Here is a 20,777-nt window from a genome sequence, read left to right on the forward strand (position 1 = left end):
ATCATTAGCCAACCTGGCAACAGACCAGAGAAAATTTATAGCCGACGTGCAACATCAGCTTTCATCCAGAAATGCTAATTTCAGTAAAATGAATAGTGTGTGGGCTTTTCATACTGCTTTGCATTTGGCTCCTCACAGCCCTGTTTAAAGCCTGGGAACCGGCCATATAGTTAAACTGCACAGATGTTCAACAATCTGTACTTGTGTTAATTACCCTAATGTGAGCAGAAACTCAACAGATCCCTGCTAATGAAGGAGAAAGTTTTCCAGTGTGACTACCGTATGTTTCATTGTCACTGTATTACCAAGCTTCTCCCCCTCCTTCCCCTGCCCCCCCAGCTCCCATTCTCTGCAGCTCCTTTGCATTCACATCACCCTCCTACCTCAGCATGCATGAATTGGACCAACTAATGACTGTGTATTCGCAACATGGCAGACACCATTAGGCTGATCGGAGGTGCGGCTGCTGAATTTTAACAGGCACTTTTAAACAAGGTAAGAAAAACAGATTCATCACAGCTCCTCCATTCTCTCATCCCCACCCATCTGCCATTCTCCAGCCCTTGCCACAGCTCAGAAACACTCACGAAGTGCAAACACACTTCCCCCTCCATAAAACACGGCGGGCGTAAAAAGCAATGCAAATAGATGTTGCTGGGCAATTACTGGGGGTTGGAGCCCAGAGCAGGGTGCATCTGGGAGGCAAGGCTAACGAGGAGGAAGGCTGGCTCAGGAGGAGGAAGGCTGGCAGCTCAGCACGCTCTGTCTTCTCAGTGAGCGCGGGCAGCGGAACGAGCCCAGTGGCTGCTCCTGCCAGGGAGGGAGAGCAGCAAGGAGAAAAGGAGAATGTTCATCTGCACACAGGAGATAAGGCAGGGCTCTAAAGGGCACGATGGGAAGGGTAAGGCAACGCTCAAGTGATCAGTGCTGCCAGTAGCAATGAGCCAATACTGCTGTGCAACTTAACCCAGCATTAAAACATACTCGACCTCCGAAGAACTGCCTTTCCCACTGAGGTTCTCACTTTCTCTTGCAGCGTCTGTCTGCTCTGCTCCCTGCTGCCAATCATCACCTCCAGCCACCTCCCTCAAAGCAATCTGCTCGGCAAGCAGCAGGCAAAGGGGGCTGGGGAAGGGCAACTGGCCTGCCCCAGTAAGCCCCAGGTGACCTCTGAATGATACCAGCCCTGGCCTGAGCCAGGGTTCACATCTCCCAGGTGCCACCACTTCACAGCCAGGCCAGCCTGCACCAGCAAATTGTATTACAATGACCCCCATGGGAACAAATGTACTGGCCGTGCTTGACTTGACTGGCAGACTCCCACCACAGAGGAAGGGGGGAGGCAGTCAACTTTGCTCATTTATTAGATCCACCCTGCTAGGTCAGCCTCTTTGTTGTTCACAGAGCCAACAACTGCAAACTCAGAGATGGGGCAGCAGCTGCCATCCAGAGAGCTCAGCATGTTTCACCCACACTGTTCCACCCCTCTGCTCAGGTCTGGGCACTGGCTGCCAGCTCTCCGCCCGACAAAGCTCGAGCTCCCTCTCAAAAACCTTGTTCTTCATGAATTGAGGAGACTGAGGAGAAACAGCACACAAAAAGGTGGGGAGGGGATCCAGCACAACCCAGAAAGAGGTGAAAATTATTTAGAGAGCACTTGGCTCTTTTCTCCTACCTCTTCATCATTAGCACTGGAAGCAACACAGCTGTCTAATGGCAACTTCAGACACCCATGGGCCAGCAAAGCGACATTTTCCACACTTAAATAACACTGAGCTGATTTAATTACTGCACTTAATAGTAACAAAAGATGTCTCAATTTAATCTTCAAATGGCCCTCCAAGATCAAAACACAGCTGGCTGGATAACAAGATGGCCTAGGCCAGCAAACAAGTAGGTCCAATTTGTTCAAGAGCTGCATCCACTCCTGGGTATGAAAGGCCAAGGAACACTTGTGTGTCGAACGAATCAAAGGAAGCAGCGCTCCCATCGCCCCCTCCCTCCCTCCTGTCTTCTGTTATAGAGGGGAAAAATAAAAAGGCAGCTGATTCATGGGCAAAGTAATGCAACATGATAAAAGAACAAATGATTATGTTTGGAAGAGAAAGAAAAGAAGTAAGAATCAAGATTTAACAGGTTTTGCTTTTATAATTCTTCAAGATGATTAGGAATGAATGAATCAGATTAAAATCACATGGAGACAAAGGGAGGTCTCCAACTCTTTTGTTTTTCTTTCCATACTGGACAGAAGGAGATGGCTCATTAAGGAAAGCCCTCAAGACACAGCTACAGTGAGGAACAACCAAGCTTCTTTTTTGAGCAAGAAAAGTAGGGAAAAATTAACCATTTATTTCTAATATTCTCTGATTGTCCATACTGGGCTGTGTTACTTTTTGCAAACTATTCTAAGAAATGTCCCTCTCTTGAGCAGCTTTCAATGCATACTCCTGCTGACACAAGGGCCAGGCCTCTCCAGGCACCTTCCAGAAATTTTCAAGCTTTTGCATGTTCCATTACAGCTAAACACAGAAAGGTTAGAGCCCATCTTTCTGCCACTGCAACATTTCTGTGATCCTGAGTGGCAGGGAAGTCTAAATAAGCTCTTGCAATATACCTGGGATGTAGCTTTGCAACACCTCCTTCCAGCTACTGAGAGCAACACCAGGAGCACACAGCTCACATTTTGGACCTAATTTTACTAGCATTAATTAAAAACAAGTTTACTATAAACCAGGTTGTTGAACTTTGTGGAGTTACTCTGGATGAACAAAAGGCTGTGGGATATTGCTGCTGAAAGCTCAGAAATTTTTCTCTAGTAATTTTTCCTTAACTTTTTCTCTTGATGGAGAACTAGGATGAGGCAACTGAAGTGTAACAATTTTCTTGGAGCCCTGGATCATGTTTCTGGGGAATATGGTTTCTTTGGCTTTTGTTTTTCATTAAATACAGAGTTTATTTCATCAACAGCAGTTCTTAAGCAACAGATGATGTCATTGGCCACTGCACCATGAATGTGGAAGACTGGGGATATGGGGAAATTCCCTCTAACTCCGGTAACTCTCCCCTCCTCTCTCTGGTCTGTGACATGAAAGAGGAAGATAATGTCCATGTTTACAACAATCAGAGCCAGACAAACCACTGGTTTGCTCGAACACCCTGGCAGGGATGAGACATCTGATCAGAGTCACTGAAGTAGGAGAGGCTGGGAGAGGTCCTTTGGGTCTGTCTCCTCCTCAACAGGGCTAAATCTATGTTCAATCGGGTTTTAAAGGACCCGGGTTATCTGAGTCTGCATGCAAATTTCAGACTAATTCCCTCATTGTTTATTTAAGTACCTTTCTTTCCCAGTGACTTTGACCCTGGACAGCCCTGTATTTTCAAAACCCCATTATTTTGCAATAAACTGCTGAAGAAACACTCATTGCTTCAATTTACAACCTCCCTACTGATCTGTACTCCAGCTCAGGGACCGAACCTTCATACTTCAAACTAGCTAGGTTCAGACACCTGAATGGCAAGTACGAGTAAAATTTCTCATCTCCCTGCCCAATTGGTTTCATTTAAGCATGACTGAACCTCATCTTAAACTGACTGGGAAAGTGGCTTTAAGTTCTAGATCAGTAACAAGAGATCTCGAGGAGGCACTGGCTGCTGAAGCTTGAGCAAGTGCGTGTTTCCAGTTTGCATGTTTGTTTAAGTAAGTGACAAAGATGGAGGGACCAAAAGCAATTCCCTTAACTAGAATTCACAAGTGCAGCCACGTAGAAAATCTCCCGCCTGCCCATGAGGAGGGAGTCAGAGTTTCTCAAAGGCTGAAAGACGGCTCCGCTCAATGCCCGGCACAAAGCGCCGAGTGCGGAATCCTGACCCCGCTGGAGTCGGCAGCAAAATTCCCAGAGATTTCCTCAGGGCCAGGATGTTCAAACCTGTTCAGACACTTCTCAAACCACCATTTCAAGGGCACACCTTCGCACGAGATTCCCAAGGGCCTTTTGAGTTTTGACTTAAATGCTTGGATTATTTTTACAATTCCAGTTATGGGTTCTTTGTTCGCAGGGAGTTAAGCAATACAAAGAACACAGCGAGAGAACAATGAAGGCATTACCATGCATGATTTGTCTTAAAAAAAATTCTTCTTCTTTTCATGAAGTTATAGATCCAATTTCAGTCTTTATTATCACTTTGCCATGTGAGAAAGTGGTTCTTAATTTTAATAAAGGAAGGGAGCTTCATATTTCAACAAGAGCTTAAATGCTTCCTGCAATACAGGAGGTGGAAAGCTCTTTTGCTAACAGTTACCGCAGGCCAGATTTATGGAGGGAAAGGGAAATAATCTGCCTACACCAAGTAAATAAACCCTGTCTAGGACATACCTAACAGTGGGCAGTAGCCCAAAGACATCTTGTCCGATGAGATCATTTCTGCCCCCTCCATTTTAAGGGAAATGAAGAGCTTGCTCTGCCAAGCACATATTAACATTTCACTTATCACTAAACTCGGGGTCCAGGCAAGTACATATGCTACTGAAGTCTGTGGTGCACAACTGGACTGATAAAAATCTTTCCACCATGTTAACCCATCTGGAGAAAGAACCATATATGCAGCTTTCACTGAGATTACTGATAATTATCTTCCTCAAATCTACTTTGCCCTTAGAAAGGCGTCTGCAGTATATCTAAGGAGGGTCTCATCTAAAACTTAAATGTGTTCTATTTCCTGTGAACAATGACAAGTTTAACCCAATTCACAAAGTGCTCCAGTTCACAAAAGCTTGTGTAGTTTATCTTTGAAAAAATGCTACTAGTGGCCCACTGTTCCACTGCATGCTACCATAGCAATTTTAGATCAGAAATGCTAGTTGGGTTTGGCTAGCCAAACCTTCAGAGCTACTCCAGTTTGAAATCTACTATGGAAATTTCTTTTTCCCCAAACATGACCAATAGCCCTATTATTTTACAGCCTTTCCCATCAGACCCTGTTTATGTTAGCACTGGAGCCATAATACCAAAATCTGTCTTTAAATATGGTCTTCACTGGTAAAAAGTAAATACAGCTTTGCAAAATTGTTTTAAAATTTTGTTCCATCTCTGTTCTGGCACAGGAAATGAAGCCAGTTGTAACCTCAGTACCAAGAACCTGGTTTAAAACACAGCCCATGCTGGAAGTGAAATAAAAATTTGATGCAACACACTTAGATGATTACTTAGATGATCTGCGAGCCAATTTAGGCTGTGACCAAAAGACCTGACCTGGGCTGCAGTTACACATTCATCCAAACAAACAGGACTGTGGGCAGTGCCAATACTCCCATTTTCCACTTGAGAACCTCAAGATGCACAGCCAGGTGAGGTGCCTTGCCCATCAAGGGCATGCTGGAGAGGAGCACACAGAATACAGGTGGGTGACCTGGCCACTGGGGGACACCACCTGGGTGCTTTCCATACTGCATCAGCACAGAGGGGCAATATGGTATTTGCTGAATCTGTTATTCATTGTTATTAATTCCACACTCTGAATCTCTGTACAAGGGAAAAAAACCTAAGAAACTGAGAGCCATGTATGGAACACAGTCCTACTGATAGAGGACTAACAAGAAAGTCAGTAAGACTACTCCTAGCAAATTTCAAACCAGAGCCAAAGAGAAATGGAGAAAAAGCAGCAGTAACTAGCATTTTTATCTTCCAACTTGCTTGCATGCAACTCCCAGCGAAGGGATTGGGCTGTGATAAAAAGGGCTGCAAGACACCAAAGGGAGATATGGTGGTTTTAGGATTCTTTTCAGGTAGCTGAGTATGAAATCCCTGCCCCTTCTTCTCCTGGGGCCATTCATCTTCCCCAGGTGATGGAAAGCCAATCTCCCAGCAGGTGGGCCTGCTCTCGCAGACCTTAATGCTTAATTGCCACAAATCAATTCCAACCTGGATGCTCAGGCTGCTGCTACCCTATCCCCGCTTCCACCCCTTTCTCCTCACACTGATTGCAGCCTGGGATCCTCTCATGTTACTAAATCCACCTTTGGACACAGCACCCAGGAAAAGCAAAGCTCCAGACACTGCTGACTGTGGCCAGGGCCATGAGCTGACCTTACACAAGAACAGCCTCAAAAAAAAATTCATCTGTGTCCCTGTGCACGTGTGCACACACACATGCCTTCTATTTTATTTTTTTGTTCAACTGGAATTAATCAGGAATGATAAACACTGTTTGTTTCCTGAAAGCAGCAGTGGGGGGATGAAATATGCCTCTTAAGCTTATCAGCTTCAGTGCCACTGAAGAGAAAGCTGGCTTCTAAGCCCAGGGATAATGGGCTGTCCTTTCAGGAAGGTATCAGAGGTCTCAGGAGAGGGAGACAGCACAATGGTGTGACCTTCAGCTAATAAAGCCCACCCTAGAGTCCAAAGAAGCTTGGGGAATATTGACAAAAGTTCATATTTACAACAGCCTGGACCCTTTCCAGATACCATTACCAGTCTAGAGAGCTGCAGCCTCTGTATGTACACTCACACAGGCTTTTATTCTGCCTCCTCCTTTCTTTCTTTGTTCCCATGCCGGCAAAAAAAAAAAATTAGTCAGACAATGGCAATTCTTCTGCTAACAAGGCTTCAGCAGCATCCTTCTTAAAGAAGAGTTATTTAAAATTTCAGTTTCAACCTCAGCCCTACCCTCTACTTGAAGGAAACTCAAGGCATCTTGCAAGGATTCTTGGTGCATCATCGTGCTCATCAGGAAGAAAGCATATGTGTTTTTGTGGAAAATCTGCTGATTTATTTATAATTCTTTAAACAAAAAGGCAGCCAACATATTGTAAAATGAGAATGTTGTAGGGTTTTTCTTCAAATAGGCACTGGCAATCAATGCAGCCCGTCAGAAATACATGCCCAAAGCATTTTCAGGCAGAAACTGATCCCCCCCAGTCTGCCTTGTGGTTGGCAAAATGACGTTCAGCCCATAACCAGAGTGCACAGGCATGACTGGAATACAAATAACAATAATATTTTAAAAATTGTTCATACAGTGAAAAAAGCCCATTTCAAAACATAAAAACTGTTTGAAGCTGGAGTTTCATTTTTCTGCCTCCTAAAATAGTTCCAAAACAAATATATAAAAAAAAAAGGTTTGGAGGAAATCTGTTTTCAAGGGTAATTTCACTGAAATCAATATTAAATCTCAAAACATTTAATGGAAATAACATCTTCAGTGACAAAACTATTTTGACCGCACTTTCCAGTCCAGCTATATGCCAGGCTGCCATTTTTATTTATCTGCTTCATAATTCATCTTTGCCATCCTGAAACTGATCCTGTTAGGGATCAAAAGGGATTCAAGAACTGGAACAGGTTAGAATTTACCCCAATAACATCTTGTAAAAGATGCCTCTGTATCGTGGTGGTCTCGTTTGCCATGCCAGTATTTGACAGGCAGGAAGAGGGCTGAACAAACATCTATGAAGACCACACACTTCTCACTTTTGCAGCTTTTTTTTTCCCCAGTGAAGAACATGCTTCCACCAAGTGCTACAGTTACATCAGCTACACAGGCTCACAAGCAGTTTTCCAATTTCCTAGAGTTATGGCCCAAGCAGGCATTTTATCCTTTCTCCTTAATCCCATCCAAGCATATTTGCTATCAGGAGAGTTCAGGTGATGGATTGCAGCCTGTCTGAATCCAAAGTAGTCAAATTAGCTATTAATGTTGTGTTTAATGTGCTCACACAAACAAGGTCATTGGTTGCATCCAGACTAATAGAAGATGACACACATTGGGACTGCACAGCCCAGGGGACTGCAAACAGGATGAAAAAGTCTTTGGTTTATTGCCACTACTTCAAAATCAAGCCTGATGCTACAGATATCTACCCATGCTCAGCAATCCAGCTGGGATCCACTCACAGCACAAACCCAGGGGAGGAGCACTCAGTCCTCCATCACCTCAGACAGAGGTGCTATTGGCTCAACTGCAGCCACATTTTGATCCCGTCAAGATTACCCATCCTTCCTCCTGGTCCCCAAACACTGCTCCAAATTACATTCAGCCTCCCTCTTGAGATGAGCTAACAAAATCCATCAGCAGCAAGCAGCACTGAACTCAGGAAGTGGTGTAACAAATCCAAAGAAAAACAGAAAGAGTTAATAGTGCCATCAAAAAGATGAAGTCATGTTCATCTTGGAAAAACACCAGCTAATTCACCTGTGGGGAAATACTCCTCAGGACAAGTAGGAAAAGTGAAAGGTATTGGGCTCCTCCAGTAGGAACCTGGAACCCGCTAGGGCAAAATACCCATTACCAGCCCACCTGAGGGCAACAGGGACAGAGAAGACTGCTCAAGCAAAGTAAAACACCATTTTCTATGAATAAGAGAAGGTGCTATACATGATAACATGAAACACTTGGAATCAGTTTCAATTTCTCTACACACTGTTTCAAGGATGAGAGGTGACATCTGGCTGCCACCAGAGCCCTCTCTAAGGGCTTTTCATTGCCTAAACCTCTACACCAGCACTGTTTTAATAACTATAACAGTGAGTTCTCATTGAGAAGCTCCAGAAACAACTATGTCTGGTAGTAATCTGATACCTGTTTTCCATGGCAGAACCCCCTCGCTCTCAGGAAACCATAGGATATTAAGTGTATCCCAGAGAAACAGGCAGATCCAGGACACGTCTTCTGCTGCAGTGGATGGGCAGCTGCTTTGAACTGCTGCCCCCTCTACTTCCAAACCACAAACATTCAGAAAATGCCTTGCTTTTAGGGTACAATTTTAATATTGGAGTTATAAGGCTGAAAAAGCAAGCTCCATTCTGAGAGGGTATAATAATCCCACCTGTGGCTGCTCCCAGCACGCCCTCCTGCAGCCTACCTTGAAGCACAAAAATGGGAAGCATAAATGGCCTGCTTGCGGTGTTACATTATATGGCACAAGGCTTTGTCTTTGAGTGAAGAGGTGAAAGACAAAAAAAAAATAAAAAAATCAGTGCTTGAAACTGCAAAGAATTAAGCCTTAATATCAGCCAAGCTGGTGACTGGATCTCAGAAGCCTGCTTCCCTCTCAATTTCTCCTTGCTGTTGTGACGTGCTCACACTGAAAATTTTCCCCCGAGCAACTGCCTGACTAAAATACAGCACACCCTTACCATAAAGCCCTTTGTTAAAACATCTTTGCCATAAAGCTGCAAAACCTTGGCTCCCAAGTACATTAAATCATTATAAACCTGCCTTCGTTTTAACCGCGCAGTATTTCAAAACACAAAGCGCTTCTTCTGAGAGACAGCACTTTAATGAGGAGAGGGGTAAAATATATAAACCAAACCTCATTATAGCATAATTTCCAGGAGACAAGCATGCTGTTATAAAAGGAATCCATGGCAATAGCATTTCACATAGCTTGAAGATTTAATACTTTTAAACAGCCACCGCTACTTTCAGCCTTTGGTGGTGTTTTGTTTTGAACGTAAGAGAAACAACCAAAATTATGGGTCCACTGTCAGCTATGTATTTTATATTCTGTAAATTGTTGCAAATGGTGGATTCAACTCTAAGGCACGCTCAAAAAATGTAACGGAGTCAAGTAAGAGACTGACTACAAGTTACTGTGTATATTCCTCCTTTAAACTTCTGCATTCTTAAAGGTTGTTGCTTTAAACACCATGATGCAGTGTGGACAGGGTAAATTACCCAAACCAGATCCAATCCATACTGGATTCAAAGTACTTAAAATGATACAGTTTGTTCATGTGTTAACAGTGAAACCAAAGAAACCTATCACACGACAAGAAAAATCTGGAGTATTAACAGACAAATGAAAGTAATGGATATAACGCCATTTAATACCACCTGTCAGATAAATCAGGGTAACTGGCACATCAAAGGGACTGCAATTAGTTTCCAAAAATGAGAATACTCATTTTTCTTTAAATCTGAAACTTGATTGCTTTCTACAAAATGACAAGTGGATCAGCCTCCCCCAGCCAACGAGAAAAATGTTACTGGAGAAAACTGTTCTTCCTAAGAACAAATTATCTATCAAAGGAGCCTCCTGAATTACACTGGTCTACAAGACTTTTAAACTTAATCTAATAAGAATTGCCATTATTGATTACAGTTCTTCCACATTAGTCTTCCAGTTGTAACTTCTGAAATGAAAGCTTAGCAATGATTAGGTATTTACCACAGTCAGTAGAGAAAAATAGTGAAGAAAAAGAGGACCTTAAAGGCCACCAAAGGAACAATGTACCTCTTTTTTTTTTTGAGAGAAGGAAAATAAAACAAGCAAAAAACCCCAACCCCCACCCCCCAAATAATCCCATCCCAAACCCAACAACAAGCAAGGGGAGATGCACTGCATGTCAGCTTTGACTTAAAGCACATGTAACACTGATTGATGGATACTGAAAGCAGAGACACCTGTGGAAAATTAAACCCAAGCAAGCACCAAAATTGGGACAGGCTTTTTATGTTTCTTGGTCCTACTTTAGAAAACTACTCAAGAAGGATCAGAATTTCAGGAAATGATAATTCTAGCTACTGTCACAGATCTGGGTCAACAGCAGGGTAAAAGCTGACCTGTAATTGATGCCTACAACCTGGTTAGGATAAGCATTTCCTCTTATCTCTCTGCTGCGGCTTATGACGAATGATATTCTGGACTGAAGGGTGCTTATGCTCCCTGATTACCAGAAGGTTCAACACTTACTACACAGCTACAGAGATGGAGTGGCACTTCTGACTGCAGTTCCCAGAGAGGCATCTGAACAGAACACAACACACCAACCCTTTTCCTAAATCCAACATCCATGATTTTGCCATTGAAGTCCTATTTCCGAGGTACTTTTTACAATTTTTACTGATGTGACTCTTGTTTCCAGGTTTAGAGCAAAAGGATAATAGATTCCTCCTTCACCGTCATCACTCTCTTATAAATCACAAGAGATGTTTGCAGCTCTTACCAACTTCAGCACAGCAGAAGACAGCAGGCTGGACAAGTCTGAGGCAGCATGTCAGCACACAAATGATAACAGGATGTCTGGTGTTAAGGTAACTCAGCCTAGCACGTGCCTTCCCTTAACTCAACTTTAATATTTTTCTGCTTGGCTGTGCAACTAAACCTCGAGGAAGGAGACAGTTGCAAGCAACTGCACATGCCACTTCTCTTTTACAATCTTCCCACTTCCTCCATTAATAGCTGAGGGTTTGGGGTGCTAGAAACAAGAAGACTTATAACAAATGTGCAATGAGACCCTGAGCTAACAGGTTAGCTGACATGGAACTGTTAACAGTGAATTGGCTTGGAGACAGTGGGGGAAAAAAAATAAAGAGGGAAAAAAAAAGGGAGACAGAGTGATAGAGACAGAGACAGCAACCAATTCAGCTGCAAGAAATCAAGCTAAATCAGTCCCAAGTGCCCATGTTGGAGAGACTTGATCTCATACCTTGCTTGTTATCAAGGCACTCCTGATACGAGTCAGCTCCAGTTCCGTTGCGGTCTACAGACAAAACAAAAAGTTTCATTCATATCAAACATAAATATTAGGAACTTCTCAAATGGCAGCCCTGCTGGAGCAACACGTTAGGTGCAAACAGTGCTACTGCCTTCGGAGGCCACGCTGCTTGGCTGACAGAACCTGCGAGTGGTCACACACAAGGTACAACAGACTGACACCAACCCACTGGGAGGAACTGAACTTATCTTAGTCCTGGGCAGGAGGTGCTCCCAGCCCTGCCCATCTGTCTCCACACTGCTGGTGCAAAGGGGAGGGTGCTCTGAGTTCCTTAAGCACATGGAGGATGGAATACTTGGAGTTAAAGCCATCATTGCACTGTAGGCCCTATGAAAGCACTGGTTTGAGCCAGCAGAACTCAAGCTACGGTCTGGAACAGACTTCTCTGTGTCTGGTGGTGCTGTGGTCCTTTTTGGGTTTTGGCTGCTACATCATATTAAAGGCAGCTGAAGATACAAGAACATGCTTTCCAAATATTGCTGTTCCATGGACACAATGTTACTGTAGGTGCCACTGGGGTTATCTGACCCAGCAGCAGCAGGGGAGCTGGTCTGTGCTGTGAAAATGGAGAGAAGCTAAGACTCTTGGGCACATGTGTGCTCCAAACAGAGAAGAAAACAGACAGCTCCCAAAGACAAGTGTGGTCACATGTGGCCTCTCAGCCTGGATATGACCTAACAAAGCCCTTCATCTGCATTAGAGGTGCAGTTAGCTCTCAGCACCTGTGTGTAAAAAGGGTTTCACCAGCAGGGTTAGCAGAAATCAGGTTACAATGTGGTTTGGACCTTAAATGCAAACCAAAGAATTTTCCAGCACAGTTTCTGCTTCTGCTTTACAATTCAGTTCAACCATAAAATGCCTGTATGGTCCTTGAAAAAAAAAATTAACAAATCTGTAAACCCAGGTAAACAAATGTTCTTTCAGCAGCTTACACGCACCTTACACACCGTGTTACATAGGAGGACTAAAGCCATTGAGCCCATGAGGTGTCTGCACAACCTCAAAAAGTGAGGTTTTCTACATCACACGTCTAAGAATGCACCTGGTGCTTAAATCAGTCCTGTGTGCAGCTACCAAACCATTGGATCAGGTCACCCCTGGCACATGCTCCTGCCATAGCAGCCCCAGTGGCACTGGAGACAGCTCCTCTGCTAGAACAGATCCATGAGGTGATCACAGTTAATGAAGGAGCCACTCCACCAGGCTGAGCTGGGTGGCCAGGCTATCCATAGCAGTGTTTCAGCATCACCATCCAGGGAACCAGCACAACAACATGTTAATTTCTTTCTGAACATGCTGTTTAGGGCCAGAAGTTTATAAATATTGTTCATAAGAGGAAGAAAGACACTAAGGAGAACCCTGCCACCAAGGCACCTACAAACAACTGCAATTCTATACCTCCAACAAGCACTGGTCCCCGACTATGAGGGCTTGCTGGCACTGTGTGCCAAACACATTCCCTCATCAGCGGCCCCTCTTATCTTTGCTCAACCATCAACTTGTGATGGCTCCTTGAGGAGGATGAGATCCAGATCCAAGTTAAAAGGCTTCACATTCAGCAATAGTATTTAATGAACAAAGAAGCAAAAATTGAAGTTGCCCCACTGTTTGTGTTGTGTAAATCGCAGATAATAGATCTCCCTAATCCTAATGAGGCCTTCCTATTAAAATCTTTATTAGCTTTCAGTTCTGCAGATTGCCCAAAGGCTCATCAGTTTCCCTATCTCTCAGTACCAAGATCTGCTTTAACTTTTACAAATAGCTCTAAGATATTTCTCAGCTTATCAGCATTGCCAAGCAGTCTGTCTTATCATTACTATTGCAGATAAAATAAATGAGCTCACGATGATATGAATAATGGCATTTTCTGTAGGCTGGTTTCCCATTACATTTTCAACAGATTGTAAACTTAAGCACAAAAGAGAGAAAAAATAAAAAAGAAGACAGTATGTGTGTGTGGGGGGGAGGAGTGGCTTTTTTCTTCCTTCCCATTTACCTTCAGTGCCTTAGAGCACAGGCTGCATTTTTTTAAGCTCACCTGATGAGAGCTAGTAATTAATTTTGAAAGGGAGCAGAAACACCTCAGCTCTGCTTTCTCTGAAGACCAAAACCCCAGTTACTTCTGGGATGTTTTTTCAGCTGCATTTATTGGAGAGAAGCAAGGGCTAAACCACGCTCTGCCTAATGAAGCCATCTTCATTAGTTCGCTCCTTTCCCTCGCAGCCTAGGAACACCAGTCAGATTGGGAATTGAAATCATGAAAAGCAACAGAACTGCATTTGAATTAAAAGCCTAAGCTACAAAGGTCTCCGACGGCTGCTCGGGGCTGATTAGCAGGAGGCGCGTGTGGCACCGCTGCGGCACGGAGCGAATTTCGCAGCGCGCGGAAAAAGGCAAAGCATCCGTGGGAGGGAGACAGCGGAGAGCCAGGAGCCTCACACGGCTCTGCCCTCCCGTGACAGCCAGCACGGAGGTCACGGTTCTGGCAACCATTTTCTGCCTGGTCCCTGCAGCAAGCACTACAGGGTTAAACGCTTTTCTGCTCCCCCTCTCCCCCCCATATTCCTCGCCCTGTCACTGTATCAAGGTTATCTATTATTGGCAGTGACAGGTGAAAATTAATCTCCTAATTATTTCTTGCTGCGTAATCTGCACTGAAGGAGTAACGTAAAAGGATTACAGTACACCCTCTACGGAAGGCTTTGCTAGAAAGCCAATCATCCAGGGAGATAGAGGGGATGTGGGAAAGAGATATTTATGATGGATTTCCAACCATTTTGAAGGCGGAATGTGCTGTAACTTTATAACCGACAGCTCTGGAGTGAGGATATTCTTGCAGGTATCTTAATAGCCTAAACACTTCTTATTGTTGATTCCTCCAGGAAAAAAAAGCTCTAAGATTTATATCCATTATTGTCCCCGATTCTCCTCTGGAACAGCAGTTACTGCAGGAACAGCATCCATGTACAGATGTTTTTTACCCCCCACAGAAACATTATGGCAAACAATGTACCCAGACTGCTTCAACTCAATATTAAAAATCTTGCAGCTACCTTCCACAGCAATTTAACTGTAACACTTTTTCCACAAGAACAAAAGCTAGACTGAATACTTGCAAAAATAAAAGCATTTAAAAAAAATCTCATTTTGTAAGCAAGCTAGAAATATCTTTGGTAACAACACAAACAGCCACCTTGAAATGCTGGCTTCATGTAAACTCCAGCTCTCCTCTTACCACCCACCAGAAAAGAAGGTTTATTTTTATAGTATTCAAGATCACGCATTTATCTTTAACCCTTCCCATGCAGCCACATAGGGCATAAATAGGTGTTTTCAAGAACCTATTCGTCTATGTCCATGCCAACACCATCATTCTAGTTGAAGTTTCCAAGAATAATCAATCACAGGTTGTGCTCAAAATTGCATTAGCTACCTTGAGAGATGCTGTCACTACCTGTGCCTCTGAGATGGTTAATGGAGGGGTCTCTGGCTGTTAAGCCCTAACAGGACAGGCAGCAAGGAAAATCACCACTTGCAATCAAGTCCTGACACCAGTATCAGTCACACTTATCTTCCATTTCCTTGACGGCAATGGTGCAGAAACGGTTTCCACATGGTGCAGAAACATCACAACTCCTTCATGCAAACTCTTGGTGCTTAAATCCAGCACCATCTTCCTAATTTTTGGAAAGCCCTGGACCAGGATCTCATGGCTGAGGACAGGTAAGTGACACAGGTGACACTGCCCCGAGCTGGGGCAGGATGTCGCAGCTGAGGACAGGTAACTGACACGGGTGACAGTGCCCCGAGCTGGGGCAGGGTCTCATGGCTGAGGACAGGTAAGTGACACGGGTGACACTGCCCCAAGATGGGGCAGGGTCTCGCAGCTGAGGACAGGTAAGTACACAGGTGACAGTGCCCCGAGCTGGGGCTGAGGACAGGTAAGTACACAGGTGACACAGGTGCCCCGAGCTGGCGCAGCCCCCGCGGCCGGGGCGGTGCTGGGGGCGCACCTGGGCGCAGTGCACACCCGCGGCCACACGGTGGCGCAGCCGCGCTCCGAGCGCGCCCGGCCCCGCGCGCTCCCGGCCCCGCACCTGAACCCCCAAAAATCCCAAAAATCCCAAAGCCCCAAAAACCCCAAACCACGGGCTGCGTCCACATGAGACCCACCCCCGACACCGTCAGGGGTCACTGCGCCCCCACAACCCGACTGCCAGAGGGAGCCGCCAAGCTGGAACGCGTTTGCAACTCCAGGGAGAGAAGCTGGCCGAGCCATCTGAAACACTGCTAAAATCACCAGCACTGGAGGTTTTAAATGAGCAGCTCAAATTAGGCAAATTCCCCAGCAGTGACAGAGGTGCTAAGGTTGTTCACCTTTTCCTCTGTTGGTTTTAACACCTCTGGGCCAGGCTGTGGCTCCCGGAGCCACCCTGGACTCCGAGCATCAACAGTGCTGGAGGGCAGGTGTGTGGAAATGGATTATTTACCTCCTGAAGGCAACTGCTACTAAAAGAGTAAGAACTCTATTTAAGTAACTTTTAACAAGAGCTTGCTTCTCCATCTGAAAGACAACTCCTAGGTGATCCTCAGGATATCACAAAGACTCTGAAAATATGTGTCCAGCTACCAAGTTTTGCTGAATCCACACATCACCTATATATATTTCATTTTCATCAGCATGAAGGTAAGGCAATTTGAGTTTCCCCCATTAAGGCTAGCGATTTACTTCTCCTCAGGACCTATTTTCAACAGACAAACAGAAATAATTTAACAAAGCCTAGAACAGAACATAAGCCCTTAATGGTTTACCCTTGGTGTTAAGTAAATGAGGAAATTATTCACTGGCATCTCTCATTCTGCGGATGTTTCAATCTTAGAGTTACCTAATCTCTTACACAGTAGTTATGAGAACAAAAGAAATGTGTATAGAGGCAACGCACCCACCTACTAACATATCAGTACTACTTCTAACAAGCCTGTTTCCCAGTAATACGTTTTCCTGATGGAAATCTGAAGAACAAATTCCTATCCATAGGCATTTTCCCCAAATGCTCCATCATCAACCTCATTATGCGATACAGAAATTCTCCCAAGGGATATTATGTAATGGCAATCCCTCCTTCCTCCCCCTAAGGAGTATATTTCTCATTACATCTCCTAGTAATTGATCAGTCTAGGAAATCATTTCTGGTAAAACCATATGTTTCTTTACCTAGTTTAGAATTTCCATCTTTATTCAGAAGGATAAAAAAAGCCCAAAACTTCCAGGAGATCCTAAAATTTACATTTCTGATGCGTGATGCCAGTCTTTCCTCAAACACGCTATTAAGCAAGGAGTAACACATTCTTATACCTGCCTGACCTCAGATCTTGCAAATTCATAAAGTCATTAAAATTAAGCATCTTACATTTCCTAACCTGATGATACAAATAATTTTATTTGAATGGATTTAAAAGACTGTTTCATATTCCAGTGTATCCAGACACCATAACCCATATTGTGGGTAATTCAACATAAGGATGCAGGGAATCAAGGAATAAAAAAGAAAAAAAAAAGAAAAGAAAGAAAATATTTAAGGCAGAAAATGACATACACATCTGTGCTCTCCAAAAGTACCATGCAGCACAGACCAGCCAGCTGAAGAATGCACCCCTTTTCACTGCCACTTCTGTCAACATATCACCACCAAACATCCCACCAGGTTTTACTTTAAAAACCAACAACAGCAAACACTAATATTTATGCCCCTTGTTCAAAGTTAACACTTCAAGATGGCGCATTCTTGAAAATCAGAGGAAAATAAGTATCAACTACTGCTAAATATCTGTAGTTTGTCACTGAAACTGGAGACATACTCCAATCCCTTTTTAAACTTCAAAATACCAGAGCTACGTGTGACACTGCTGTTTGATTTAGCCAGCCCAGGCCAGAAGGTCCAGCAGATGACTGCATGTCCTGATAGAGTAACACTGGGATATATTTTACTGCTTCGTTTGTTTATGAGAACAGACTGCCCCTCTCAGATAAACAAGGCTTAAGGTTTCACTCAGAATAGCCCACCTTCCAAACAAAATAAAATTTAAAAAAACCCCCACTGTATACTAGTGAAAACTTGGTATCCGGCTAAATAAAATACTGCCTGCCTTGTCTTATGGCATTAATCTCCACTGGAAAAGAAAATCAGGCATCTCAAGCCGGTGCCTTTTGGCTCTAGCACAGGGCAGTTTTAGGGAACTGCTGTCAGCAAAGAAGGAAATTCTTGAAGAGAGCATTAGGAGCCTGCCACTTGTGGGAAGTTAATGCCGTGTGTATAATTCAAGCAGCTCACCCTTGTAAGTCTGCATGTGGGGAAAATCGGATTTATACATAAACATAAACCTCTGAAGTAAATTCTGATCAGGGATGACCAAAGATTTAACTCTCTAGAAAGAAGAATGGTAAGACTCTGTTTTCCTGTAATACCTTGGCAGCCTTTTCCAGTTGAGCAAGGCTTTCTTTCAAGAATTGATAACGAAGTAAATAATTCCACTTTCTGCAGCACAGGGGAGACCAGTTAAGGACGCTCTCCAAGACCCAAAGCAATCATTCAGAACAGTAACTTACATAACAAGAAATTATCTTTGTTACAAAATTAGGTTAAAAGGACCTCAGATACTGTAACGTTACGAAAAATCAGGACATGCCTTGAGAAGATTAGCTGCCAAGCAGCCTCCTGAGATAAATTCGCAACTTCAAGAAGATTTTACAAGCCTAGAAACCAGTTTAAATTCCAGAGAGAAAAACAAGCCTTTGCCATTTGAAATGGTCCATCCTTCCTTCCCTCTGCGCTCACCTTATTCCCGAGCTCTTTCTCCGAACCATCTTTAGTTAACCAGTGACCTGGAAATCTTACTTCGCCTCCCCCTCCCCTTCTCAAATTTGTCACTTTAAACATACAAGGTTTAATTTCTTAATTGGATTAAATTTTTCATTCAGGCTGAGCAGAGGGGCCCCGCAGCAGGCGCGGGGAGGGGAGCGGAGCCCGGCAGCCCCGCACCCCGCGATCCAGCCTGGCCCGCACAACCTGCCCGGCCCGGGAGCGGCGGCGATTTCTCACCCCAAAAGACACAGGGGGGAAAAAAAATAAAAATCCACGACGACCATTTTCAGACTTGCTATTCCTTGCGAGAAGAGGGGCTGTGGCCGCACCGAAGGGGTTAAACGCCGGGCACGGATTTTTTGAGTTTGTTCGCGTTTTCAACAGCCAGAAATCCCAGACCAACACCGGCCTCATCCGGCAGCCGGCTACAGCGCCAGCCAGCCAGCAACACCCGACAGAGCCAAGTCGCGATATTCCGCTCGAGCGAACCACCGAGACACCCCGGGAGCCGCGCTGCGGGACCGGCACGGCCACCCGCGGGTGGGAGCAGCCGTGTCCGCCGGGTCACCCGCGCTGCCCCGGCTCCGGAGCTGCCGCCCGGAGCAGGCAGAGCTTCAATATTTATTATTCACCCTCCCCGCTCCCGCGAGGGTGGGAAGGGGGATGCGGTCGCACTGGAGGAATGTGCGAAATGGGGTGGAAAAAAAAAAAAAAAAAAAAAAAGGCAGCTCGGGAGCGCATCGCATCCAAGCAGCTCCGCGCTGCTGCGCCTCTTTCTTGTCTTGTGTTTTATTTAAACACACCCAGTTTCTCCCGCAAAAAAAAACTCCATAATTTTTCTCGGAGAGCTTCTCGGTTCGCCTCCGGTAACGGGCAACGAGCGGCTCCTGCCCCTCCGCATCCCGACCCCCGCTCGGGAGAACGCGGAGCGAACCACCCCGAGGAAGCCACCGAGGCTGGCGGGGGCCGGCAGCGCGGCCGGGAAAGCCGAACCAACCTCTCCGGCTGCACCGAGAACGGCGCAAGAGGGAGAGAAGAAAAAGAGAAACACACAGAGACCGCACGCACGGAGTCACCACCACACCGGCGGGAAGCACGGCGATTTCCTCCCCTCGGCTGACCGCAAAGCCGCCAGCTCCCCGGCTGGAAAACACTTCCCCGCGGCGGAACGGGGCTCGGGGAGGGGACCAGAAGTCCCCGGGGGTGGGGTGGGGGGTTCCCGGCCCGGCGGGCTCCCACCCTCCCGCCGCTACTCACCGCGCGGCGCGCAGACCATGGCGAGCCCCGCCGGCCCGCCGGGCCCCCGCGGGATGATCCTCCGGGCGCGGCCGGGCGGGCGCGGCGCGGAGCGGAGCCGCTCGGGGCCCCCCCGCAGCGGCACAACGCGGCTCCCGGCCCGGAGGTGCCCCGGGGGTCCCGCCGGCCCCCGCCTCCTCCTCCTCCCGCCGCGGTCCTCCGCCGCTCGCTCCTTCCCTCCGCTCTTCCTGGGGCTGCAGGCACAGCGGCTCCTCGCTTTTTTTCCTTCTTTTTATTTTTTTCCCCCTTGGTTTTTGTTTTGGTTTTTTTCTTCTCTCCCCCCGGTCGAACCAGAGGCTCAAAGTTTGCGCCCCCGCGCCCGCTCAGCTCCGGAGCCGCCGCGCAGACGGCGCTACGGGTCCATCACCCGCGGGGCCAAAAACACACGAAGGGGTGAAAAGCCCACAGACGCACCAAAAAAAGGCAAAAACCAGCAAAAAAAAAAAGCAAGCGACCCAGGCGGCGGCTCCGGCCGGCATCCGAGGAGGGGAGCAGGGGAACGCTCAGCTCCGCAGGCAGCGCCAGCCCGGCCCCATCCAGGGGCTTCCCCCGGCGGCGGGTCTCTTTCTTTCTTTCTTTCTTTCTTTTCGTGGTTCACGCCTCGGTAGCCATTATTCCCAAGCATGGACGGGGAGGCACCGCGCCGAGCCCGCTCCGCTCCGCGGCGGCGGTGCCGCTCCCCGGGCGCTCCGCGGCGCGACTGCTCCGCGCGGCCGCGGCCGCAGCGCCCCGCCCCGCGCCCGCCCGCCCGCGCCGCGGGGCCAATCCGCCCGCGAGACGCGCGGCCCCGCGCCGCGCGCGCCCGCCGCGCCCCGGCCCCGCCCCCGCCCGCCGCGGGGCGCGCGGGACCCGCCGTCGGGGCAGCGCCGCGGGAGCGCGCGGGCGGGGGACGCGAGAGGCGCGAGAGTGAGCGCGAGTTTAGCGCGGGGGCGTGAACGGCAGTGACCGTGAGCGTGTGCTCCGTGCCCCGGGGCTGGCTGGGCGCGCACACGCGCACAGGTGTGCAGGGGCCGTGCGGACACGGCCCCATCCAGGTGCACGGGGTGTGTCTGCGTGGCAGGTGTGCGTGAGCCCCGTATGCGATCTGTGTGTGTGTGCGCTGTCCTTGTGTGCACTGCAGGCG

The 20,777-nt window shown here is 46.6% G+C and overlaps 1 protein-coding gene across 14 annotated transcripts in view; it reads right to left on the minus strand.

Annotated features, from left to right (window-relative positions):
• FBRSL1 (fibrosin like 1) overlaps window positions 1-20,777 on the minus strand; it is a 502,181-nt gene that overhangs the window by 83,398 nt on the left and 398,006 nt on the right. For 11 of the 14 annotated variants that reach the window (XM_030959006.1, XM_030959005.1, XM_030958998.1 and 8 more), the window contains exon 6: window positions 11,427-11,480. The exons of the other annotated variants lie outside the window; for them this stretch is intronic. In XM_030959006.1, coding sequence (XP_030814866.1) covers window positions 11,427-11,480 — 54 coding nt within the window. The remainder of the gene's footprint in view (window positions 1-11,426; window positions 11,481-20,777) is intronic. 14 annotated transcript variants of the gene reach the window in all.

This window comes from Camarhynchus parvulus, chromosome 15 (genome assembly GCF_901933205.1).
Source record: "Camarhynchus parvulus chromosome 15, STF_HiC, whole genome shotgun sequence".
Classification (NCBI taxonomy): domain Eukaryota; kingdom Metazoa; phylum Chordata; class Aves; order Passeriformes; family Thraupidae; genus Camarhynchus; species Camarhynchus parvulus.